A 10,789-nucleotide genomic window follows, 5' to 3' on the forward strand; every position below is an offset into this window, starting at 1 on the left:
AGGGGGATAAAGCTGATGAGTCCTACGATGAAGTTATGGGAAACAGTAGTTGAGGCTAGACTAAGGACAGAAGTAAGTATTTGTGAGCAGCAGTATGGCTTTATGCCGAGGAAGAGTACCACGGACACAATGTTTGCGTTGACGCTAGCAATGGAGAAGTGCAGGGAAGGTCAGAAGGTGCTGCATGAAATGCAAGTCGTCACATGAAGTCATTTCATTCCATTGACTTTGTATATATTACCGTTACATTTGTTGTAATCAGTTATAATTCAGTTATTTAGTGCCAAAAACACGCTCGTGATGAGACGAATGATAATAGTGGATACAAACAGACTGTAGATTTGAGGCCCTTATTGATGAGAAGGGTCAGGATTTCTTCATGTATTCCTGTGATATCATTTTCCCCTGTCACTCAACATGGCAACATTGTTCACAATTAATTAATTAAATTGCATTTCTCTTCACTAGAATGTTGTGATGCTGATGAGCGATATTGTGGACTGGCTAATTCCAGACATCCCCAAAGACATCAGCCTCCAGATTCACAAGGAGAAGATTATGTTGGTCGACCTTTTCATGAAAGAAGAGCAAGGCAAGATCCATATATTTGAGAGAAGGTTGTCTACAGGGGGCAAGGAGCCCTGCAGCAGGGGCAACAACAACACAATGGCTCACCCACGTTCTGTACTGATGACCAACAGCGATAAACATGTCTAAGGCTAAAGGCCATTCATTATTAGGCCAGTCTCTGTTGTCACTCAGGCCAACCTCAACTTTTGTTCTTGTTGAAATCATTCCAACAGCAGAGAGTGAGCTGGCTGATGAGGAGTAAAGGTGAATGTCTGGGTCCAAATCCGATGTGCTGATTGGTCGGGAACCTATATCTAAATATATATGGTCAGTCGGGCCATACCATCCAAATGTCCTACCTTTACATCGATGTCGGGTTTCAAATTAAGCTATGGATATTTGTAGTCTGACATCATCAGTAAAAGTTAAAAATAATAATAATAATGTGAATTTAATTATATATCTAATTAAATAATGCACCAATCACATGCAGGGGCAAAATACATGAGGTGATTGAGACGTCTGAGGGCTCCCCTGGTGTCACCACCAAGGTTGCCACTGTAAATATGTCGAACTTATTAAAGATGGGATACAATAAATCTATAGATCTGAATAATCTTGCATTTCTGAAATCATTAGCAATTTTAAGGTTTTGCACTCATGCCGGATTTGACAGTTGAATTTGTTCATGAATAAAGATTAACACTGAGAGACAAGGGGAGGAGAGATGGAGTGTGTCCATCAACATACATGTTACAATTCTCTATGTTACATTAGGGACTGTTTGGTATTAACGAGGAGGGCGGGGCCTGATGTGAAATATGGGTGATAATTCAAGTCCTTGTTTGACCAATGCGAGTGCAGTTTGTTGTTTGTTGTTGTGGCTTTTTTTGGTGCAGGGGAGGAAAAAAAACTGATTGTGTTCTGTATTTTTTAAACATGTTTTTGTTTTGTTTTTTTCAAAATATGTGGATTTGGTTTCTCCACATATACAAGTGATAGAGATTAGCCTCCACCCCAACATTTTAACTGATAGGACATTCAACCCTTACTCCCCCTAGATTTGTAGATGCACATATATATATATATATATTTGAGACTACCGGTATGTATAATAACACATGCTCAGATTTATTAAGTATACACAAATCACCTGCATACGATTAATACATGTGTATAAGCAGTACAAAATAATACAAATATGTATTCAAGCATCCAAGTGTAAATGGCTTAATAATAAAAGAGTTTAAAGTCTGATCATTCATGAATCCCAGATAAAGCATATTTCAAGGACTGCGTTCATTCACCTTTGCAATATTTAAAAAATCAGGCACCTATTAACCCAAAAAGATGCAGGAAAAAGTTGTCCATGTTTTTATAACTTCCAGACTGGACTACTGCAACTCATTACTGTCCGGCTGCCCCAAAAGGTCTATTAAACATCTCCAGCTGATCCAGAACGCAGCAGCTCGTGTTTTGACAGAAACCAGACTGAGAGAACACATTTCCCCTGTTCTGGCGTCTCTGCTTGAGAACAAATTGACTATAAAATCCTTCTGCTCACTTTTAAAGCCCTCAACAACCAGGCCCCTCCTTACCTTACAGAGCTCATTATGTCATATTGCCCCACTAGAACCATGCGATCCCAAAATGCTGGCCTGCTCTTGTTTCCAAAAATGTCCAAGAGCAGACTGGGGGGGGGGGGGGGGGGGGGGCAATGGAACTGAGAGCGTCATACCTGCTGGCTAACGTGTTTATAAGGCTAAGAAACCATTCACTATTGGTGAAGAATCAAGCCTTCCCCCGACTAAAGACATTGGCTGTGAGCTTTTCGGAGATGCTGCGGATCACAATGCATCAGGAAAACTGAAATGGTCTTTTAGTGTCGGCACATGCAGACAGAGCTGTTGCCATGACCGGACGCCTCTCTGCTTTCACTCCTCGGGTTAAGGTTGCACCTGAAAGTGCACAGAGAATGACGGCATAGCCCAGGAATGGCACCAGAACTTAACAGCGGATTGAATTATGTTGTTAAAAGTTATTGTCAGGAGGACGCTGCTAATAAAGTTACATACAAGTACACAGTGGATTCACGTTTATTATTACATTTACAAAATACCACAGTTTTTGTGTTGGTCGCATCCTTTCATTTTGTTGTAATTATCCGCCACACCTTCAAGGCCGGACTGTGAACCTATTGTCTGACATTAAACCGGTTCGTGGCTCTCGACTCGAAACCAGTGAGTTTCATGTCAAAGCAACAACATCCATCCAACTTCGAACCACTTATCCAGGGTCGGGTCATGGGGGCAGCAGCCTAAGCAGGGAAGCACCGACTTTCCATTCCTCTGCAACCTCTTCCAGCTCTTCCGGGAGGATCCCGAGGCGTTCCCAGGTCAGCCGAGAGACAAAGTCTCTGCAGCGTGTCCTGGGTCTTCCCCGTGGTCTCCTACTGGTGTGCCCTGAACACCTCACCAGGGAGGCGTCCAGGAGGCATCCTGAATAGATGCCTGAGCCACCTCATCTGTCTCCTCTCAACGCGGAGGAGCAACGGCTCTACTCCGAGCTCCTCCCGGATGACTGAGCTTCTCACCCGATCTCTAAGGGAGAGCCCAGCTCCCCAACAGAGGAAGCTCATTTCGGCTGCTTGTACCCGCGATCTTGTTCTTCGGTCACTACCCAAAGCTTGTGACCACAGGTGAGGATAGGAACAGAGATCGACCGGAAAATGGAGAGCTTCACCTTTCAGCTCAGCTTCCTCTTCACCATGACGGATCTGTGAAGAGTCCGCATTACTGCAGACGCTTCACCGATCCGTCTGTCAATCTCACGCTCCATCTCAACTCCTCCACTTGGGGTAGGATCTCCTCCCCGACACAGAATATATGTAATTACACTAACAAAGGTTTACAGTAACAATTTGTTGTTTACAAGAGAAAGAGGGGAAAAAATCAAGTTATAAACACGACAACTCATTACGATAGTTTTTCATTATTAAAATGTGACATTGAGAAAAGTTTGTTACAGGGGCAGCAATATGCAACCAAACAAGTCAGAATCCAGAGTGTAAAATATGGTGGACTAGGAGAAGGGAGCAGGAAAAGAGCTTTTACTGCATCCCCTCCGCTCCGTAAACAACTGTCGGTACGTTCTGATGGCTTCCAGAGCCGTCGCCTGAATGACCCGTCATCAGTGAGTTAAAAAAATGGCAGGAACGTCCTGTCTTCCACTAAAGAGCGTGAGAGGTTCCTCAGTTCCCGAGCGTGGTAGACTGTCTTGTATCCAAGGAGATCAAGAATCTGTTGGCAGGCGGTCTGAGTGTAGACCACCATGTCAAAGGAAAGCTTCACCCTCCAGTTCTCTGCATTCGCAGCAGAATCCCGAACTGTGGTGAACTTCTGCCGGGATGAGAGGTCGCTGCTGCCCCGAGTGTTGTTCAGGATCCAGTCCTCCACACTCTGATCCAGAGCCAGACCGAGGAAACGATAGAGCTCCCTGGTCTTCTGGAGCGGAAACCTGGCCAGGTCTTCATACCTGAAGGACAAGAGCTCCTTAATAAGTGTGTTTTTTTGTCTACATTTGTGCTCAAGAGTGACAACATAGATGACGTTATTCACTGCTAGAGTTTTATGCAAAAAAAATGTTTCCTACTGATTTCCTTAATCAGTACCAACATTTGAATGAATGAGCAATTAAATATACTATTATTAGCCATGTACTGTGTGTGTGTGTGTGTGTGTTGTGTCTCTTTCTCTTGTCATGGCTACACCGCCTGATTTGTGACAGGAGATTTAAAAAGTCGACAACAGAGTCAATCAGTACGAATCCAGAGCTGGAAGAAAGCCCGGTTCCTCGGGATCAGAGTGGTTCATCAGTGTCTCCTGTAAGTACTGCCCCTGTCCTTCTCACCTGAGCAGAAGGTAGCGCCCTCTGAGCCAGGCAGGCTTGGCAAGGCCTGTGGACACAGACCTGAGGAAGTCCTCACACACTGTGTTGATCTGCCCCAGGTCCAGGTTGTGGGGTCGACGTCCCGTCGCTCTCCAAAGACGCCACAGCCGGTAAGTGTCTCGAAAGGTCTCAATACGAGAAGCGAGGATACCACGTGGATCTCGGACAAGCTGGACAACCTGATGAGACATCAGGAAGACAGCTTGCGTTTAAAGCTTCCATGGGAGCGCCCAGTAAAAAACTAACAAGACGAGGGTAATTGACAGCAGCAGCTGGTACTTAAAGTACAGCTGGTACATCAACTACAGTGGTACTTAAAGTACAACTAGTACATAAACTACAGTGATACTTAAAATACAGCTGGTACATAAACTACAGTGTTACTTAAAATACAGCTGGTACATAAACTACAGTGTTACTTAAAGTAGAGCTGGTACTTAAAATACAGGTGGTACATAAACTACAGTGGTACTTAAAATACAGCTGGTACATAAACTACAGTGTTACTTAAAGTAGAGCTGGTACTTAAAATACAGGTGGTACATAAACTACAGTGGTACTTAAAATACAGCTGGTACTTAAAGTACAGCTGGTACATAAACTACAGTGGTACTTAAAATACAGCTGGTACATAAACTACAGTGTTACTTAAAGTAGAGCTGGTACTTAAAATACAGGTGGTACATAAACTACAGTGGTACTTAAAATACAGCTGGTACATAAACTACAGTGGTACTTAAAGTACAGCTGGTACTTAAAATACAGCTGGTACATAAACTTCACCTGGTGCATAAACTACAACGATACATAAACTACAGTTGGTACATAAACTACAGCTGGTACTTGAAGTACAGGTGATACATAAACTACAACAATACATAAACTACAGTCGGTACATAAACTACAGGTGGTACATAAGCTCCAACTGGTACTTAAAGTACAGATGGCAGATTATAATATACAATCAATAGGGGTGGGACGCGACACAAATTCCACGAGATTGAGTTTACGAGATCGAGACGAGACGAGATTTAAAATCAATTTGAATAATATGACATGAAACTAAAGTGCAGCGATGCTAAAGGGACACGCCAGACTAGCTAAATAGCTGAAGCTTTATTATTCCACTTGCACTGAATAAAGACGTCCTTTTCACTGGCTACCTCTCGCACACATCTATCCCCGCTCTGCGCATTCAGCCCCCCCCTCTCTCACACGGGGGAGGGGCGCACACCTTAGCAAGCTGCACGCGCACTCACACAATGAGCTACCTATCCTAACACAGGATAAGGTTAAAAATAAATGACGCACACATTGGTGGCTCCTGACAAATATTCTGAGTGCAATCTAATCTTTATTACCTTTATTGCACCACTCAACAGTAAACTATATACTGAATGCGACCAAGTAAAACAATATCTAAATAACTAAATATCGTGACGAGAAATCTTGCGGCATTTTGATCTCGCGAGCTCTGGTGGCACACTTAAATAGACGCTCAGTTGAATCACAGCCGATCATAAGTCGGCACCGTGTCTCTACCTTCAGATTGAGCTTTGGGTCCTCAATCAGGGCTCTGAGGTCGCTGACTTGTGGAATCCGGACAGTCTTGATGGCTGTGTGGCGCTTTGCTCTGCATGCGTCAGCAGCGAGCGAAACATTGAGTGGCCCACATCTCCTGGCACACTCGCCCTCATCAGCCAGCGCCAAGCTCTGGGCCTCTGGGCCCAGCGAAGCCTCACACACAGGGGGGGAGCACAGAGATCGGCCTGCGAACAGAACACGTACAGCCAAAGTCACTGAAGCGGAGAGTAACCAGAGGCCAGCAGGTTGGATGGCATGTCTCTTACTCGCGCCTCGTCTGAACAGCTTGTCGGTGGAGTGGTTGGCGGGACGGGGTCTGATGTAACTCTCCAGACTGTTGAGTTGACAGTGGCACAGGGAGCGCAGCAGGTCTCTCGCCGCCCCCAGCATCGCCCGCCTCTCAGCCAGGTTCCGGCTCTGCGCCAGACGAGGAAGCAGCGCCAGCTGGACGTGGTAAAGTGGCTCAAACAGGTAGAAGACCTGGGACAAGAGCAAGTCTAAGCACGAAGCAAGAGGTGCAACTTCTGCCAGCAAAACATTCTGTGGATCATCTTTTTGGAAACCAAATGTTTTTTTTCTGACGCATTTAATCATGTCCTAAAACCTTTGAAGTATATTTAACAGCTTTCAGATTAATTTAAATGAGTAACTTGTAGTTTTGCTTTCATTTATAACCAGATTTAGTGTCCAGAATGTCCAGACGGTCTGAAGTATCCAAACTTTTTTTTTTCCTCAACAAATGTTGAAAAAGTTTCCATTTCAAATGTAACTTTTTATTCCAAAATTAAGATTAAGATAATCTTTATGTTATTGGAGTAGGGACATTATAGCCTCCATCTGTGATCAGACGTTTCCATTAAGGCCAGTTTTCATTCCTGCCTTTCAATTTACTTTATTGAAATACTCTTCTGTGTCTTTTGGTTTTATTGTATGTAGTATTTCTGTCTGTTTCTACCGCAGAGGGGAATTCCCCCTTGAGTCAGTGAGTTTGGTTGTATTTTAATTTCAGGTTTCTTTTCACCATTGACTGAGAGGGAAGGACGCTGGTAGCTCGTAGGCGTGACTAATCATGGCATCCTGGCAAGTTGTCATATTCAGGCTGTTGCTGCTTAGTGTTCAAAGTTTACAGTTTTAACTTGTTTATTTATAATTGTATTAAGATTTTTAAATTGTTACAATAGTTTATAAAACTCAGTCTCATTTATTTGAAATATTTTTCAGCATTTTTTCATTTTCTAACCGCTTATTCCGTTATCGGGTCTTGGGCCAAGCTGGAGCCAATCCCAGCAGTCAATGGGCGAGAGGCAGGGGACACCCTGGACAAGCCACCAGTTCATCGCAGGGCAACACAGAGACAGACAACCAGCCACACACACACTCACACCTACGGACAATTTAGCGTCACCAATCAGCCTGGGCCGCATGTTTTTGGTGGTGGGAGGAAGCCGGAGAACCCGGTGAGAACCCACGCAGACACGGGGGGAACATGCAAACTCCTCACAGAATGGCCACAAGCCGGAGACGAACCTGCGACCATCTCGCTGTGAGGCAACAGTGCTTACCACTGCGCCACCGAGCCGCCCCTTACTTGAAATATCACCCAAGTTATTTACACGAATTAAATTGTTTTCATTTTTTTTTTAAATGAAAGCATTTTAAATTGTTTTTTTTCTGTCTTTTTTGTACCGAAAATTAGCGAACCGAACCGAAATGACATTTCAGTGTTTCGTTCCACCCCGAGAAAGTAGCATCATAATTCGTCTCACCTCAGGGTGCTGGTTGAACAGCTGACCGACAAACGAGGATCCACTTCGTGTCGTGGCCAGAATGATGATGTGGGTTCTCTTGTTGGCATCGTAGGATGGGACGGGGGCAGAAGAAAACGAGGGGGCGTTGGTGAGACTCTCATCACAGCCTTGTTCCGAGGCGGTGAGTTGGGTGCAGTTGACAGCGTGACCCGGGGGCGCCGGGCCCACAGAGCACCGCAGACTCACGGGTTTGGGGGAGAAGGTGCGGATGGCTGTGTATTGGATGGCTATGGAGGCTAACGCCAGCAGCACCACGGACTTCCAGGAGCACTGCATGGTGGGTGGACAGGTGCATCAGGAGGTCCCAGGACTGCATGCAGACAAGGTGAGAAAGGCAGGAGACAGGGAGGACAGGGGACCGTTAAGACCAGTATGAGACAGGGAGGACAGGGGACCGTTAAGACCAGGATGAGACAGGGAGGACAGGGGACCGTTAAGACCAGGATGAGACAGGGAGGACAGGGGACCGTTAGGACCAGAATGAGACAGGGAACACAGGGGACCGTTAAGACCAGGATGTGACAGGGAGGACAGGGGACCGTTAGGACCAGGATGAGACAGGGAGGACAGGGGACCGTTAGGACCAGGATGAGACAGGGAGGACAGGGGACCGTTAAGACCAGGATGAGACAGGGAGGACAGGGGACCGTTAGGACCAGGATGAGACAGGGAGGACAGGGGACCATTAAGACCAGGATGAGACAGTGAGGACAAGGGACCGTAGGATGAGAATGAGACAGGGAGGACAGGGGACCGCTAGGACCAGTATGAGACAGGGAGGACAGGGGACCGTTAGGACCAGTATGAGGCAGGGAGGACAGGGGACCATTAAGACCAGGATGAGACAGGGAGGACAGGGGACCATTAAGACCAGGATGAGACAGTGATTAATGGACTCAGTATTGATCAATAACTGTCACATGATGAAGTAAAAAAAAGAAGAAAACATATTAAATTGATAAACATCACGTGACCCCCCCCCCCCCCCCCCCGCCTGTCTGTCCGACCCTCCATCCTTCTGTCTGTCTGTCCAGACGCGGTTTCAGTCCGACATTGACCGTCACCATTCAGTCCTTTCTCTCGGTACCGATGCTGCCGGTAACGGGAGCTGCGTCCGTCATACCCACCGCATCCACCGAGCCGCTTCATCCGCGTGGATCATCAGCGGGGGGGGGGGGCGATCCATCGGTCTGACGTCCACACGGGCAGGACAAGGACAACGACGTTACAGGCACAAACATGACATCAACGACCGTGCGAGATCCCGTCAGCACCGGCGGGCGCGTTCGGCTGCATCATGGCGCGTCTTCATCGCCACGGACTGTGCGCGTCTCTCATCTCTGCCCGCCCCGTCCTCAACGCGTGCGTGTCAATCACACGCAGGAGCCATCACGACTGCTGTAATGCGTCTCTCGACGGCGGATGTGACGTTTCAGCCGCTCAAAGGTGTGAATCAGTCAAACGGGCCGGTCTCCTCCTCCGTGATGCGTCTTTACATCAGCACCCTCCGCCAGGGGCGTGCCTAGATTGCAGCACTGGGGTGGCCAAAGCGGCTCACTGACTGATGCCGTGGTGGCACACAGATCATCCATCCATCCATCCATCCAGCCATCCATCCATCCATCCATCCATCCATCCATCCATCCATCCATCTTCTCGTAGACAACCTCTATCGTCTGTTCTCCAGCAGTTCCATCATAACCTGCGACTTTTAAAATCCTTCATAGAACGCAGGTGGCTCCACTCGAGGTGAAACTATTAGAACTCAATTTTCAGTCAAGTTAAAGTTTAGTGTGTGATCCATGTTCCATTTGATCTTTAACTTGCTACACTGTTCAAAAATAAAACTATAGTTCCCATAATAAATAATGTAAATTATATGAATCTGTTCCTACGTAGCAGATAAATGGTCATTTACATACCTACAATTATATTTATATGTAATTACATGCATCTAAACAACAGATAAACACATAAAAGGATAAATAGTAAGAAAAACAAAAGCATAATAAAAGTTAATTTAACACAATTCTGTATCATTTACATTCCATTTCGGCTGCGGTGTCGGGAGGGAGGGGGGAGGGACAGAAGGAAGGGTTATTCCTTTGAAAGGGAGTCCTCCTCCATAAAATGACTGGGTAACTGTCCTACCAGGTTTTATTCCTTCTCTTTCTCTTTAGCTCAGTTTTCTTAATAAAAGTGTAAATCATTGATTTCTCCATCCCGTACTGCAGCAAGATTCCAGACGCGGACACCGTTTTCATATTTGTCGATTATTTCCTTGTTGTTCTCACTGCTTTTATCTTTTCTCTTCCCGTAATTTTACTGCTGGCTTTCTTTGGATCTGTGATTAAGAGCTAAAGAGAACAAAGTGAGAAATCAGCACCGTCTTTATCCTACCTACTCAGGTAGACTCCGCCTTCGGTTCGCCTCGGCTCCACTCGTTTGTTCGAACTCCGAAAATATGTTCGACTTCTGAAGCATTTTAAACAAAAAAAAAATTGTTCAAAAAACGGAGTTGTTCGAGAACCGAGGTTTCACTTTATTAAAAAATAAATAAACATTGATATATAGATATTTTAGATATTTTGTTGTTTAATTGGTAATTGTTGTTATTTTATTTACACCATTGCAGAACAACAAAGAGACTAGTTCGATATAAATGTCTGTGCTCTCTTCAGGTGGATCCATGCTCGTTTCAGCAGGCTGCACCTTCCTCCTGTTCCTGAGCTTCAGCCAATCAGCTATCATTGCCCTGCAGTGTCTGTTCTGTGGATGTCACAATTCAAACGTAGCTGCGTTTATATGGACATATTTACCGGTAATCCGATTAAAAGCCTGATTGGAATAAAAATAATTTATGTATACACACCCAAATC

The 10,789-nt window shown here is 45.4% G+C and overlaps 2 protein-coding genes across 2 annotated transcripts in view; one reads left to right on the forward strand and one right to left on the reverse strand.

Annotated features, from left to right (window-relative positions):
• LOC137893626 (anoctamin-1-like) overlaps nucleotides 1-2,191 on the forward strand; it is a 39,944-nt gene extending 37,753 nt beyond the window's left edge. Inside the window, exon 25 of the mRNA XM_068739041.1 lies at nucleotides 469-2,191. Within this exon, the coding sequence (XP_068595142.1) occupies nucleotides 469-717 (249 nt within the window). The 3' untranslated portion in view covers nucleotides 718-2,191. The remainder of the gene's footprint in view (nucleotides 1-468) is intronic.
• A 1,576-nt stretch (nucleotides 2,192-3,767) lies between these two features.
• chst1 (carbohydrate (keratan sulfate Gal-6) sulfotransferase 1) lies at nucleotides 3,768-8,186 on the reverse strand. Its single transcript, XM_068738977.1, has 5 exons — nucleotides 7,869-8,186; nucleotides 6,369-6,582; nucleotides 6,061-6,287; nucleotides 4,480-4,697; nucleotides 3,768-4,104 (listed from the first exon to the last, which is right to left on the reverse strand). The coding sequence occupies exons 1-5, from the start codon at nucleotides 8,184-8,186 to the stop codon at nucleotides 3,768-3,770; spliced, it is 1,314 nt and encodes a 437-aa protein (XP_068595078.1).
• Nucleotides 8,187-10,789: the final 2,603 nt, after the last annotated feature.

The sequence above is a fragment of the Brachionichthys hirsutus genome, chromosome 5 (assembly GCF_040956055.1).
Source record: "Brachionichthys hirsutus isolate HB-005 chromosome 5, CSIRO-AGI_Bhir_v1, whole genome shotgun sequence".
NCBI lineage: Eukaryota > Metazoa > Chordata > Actinopteri > Lophiiformes > Brachionichthyidae > Brachionichthys > Brachionichthys hirsutus.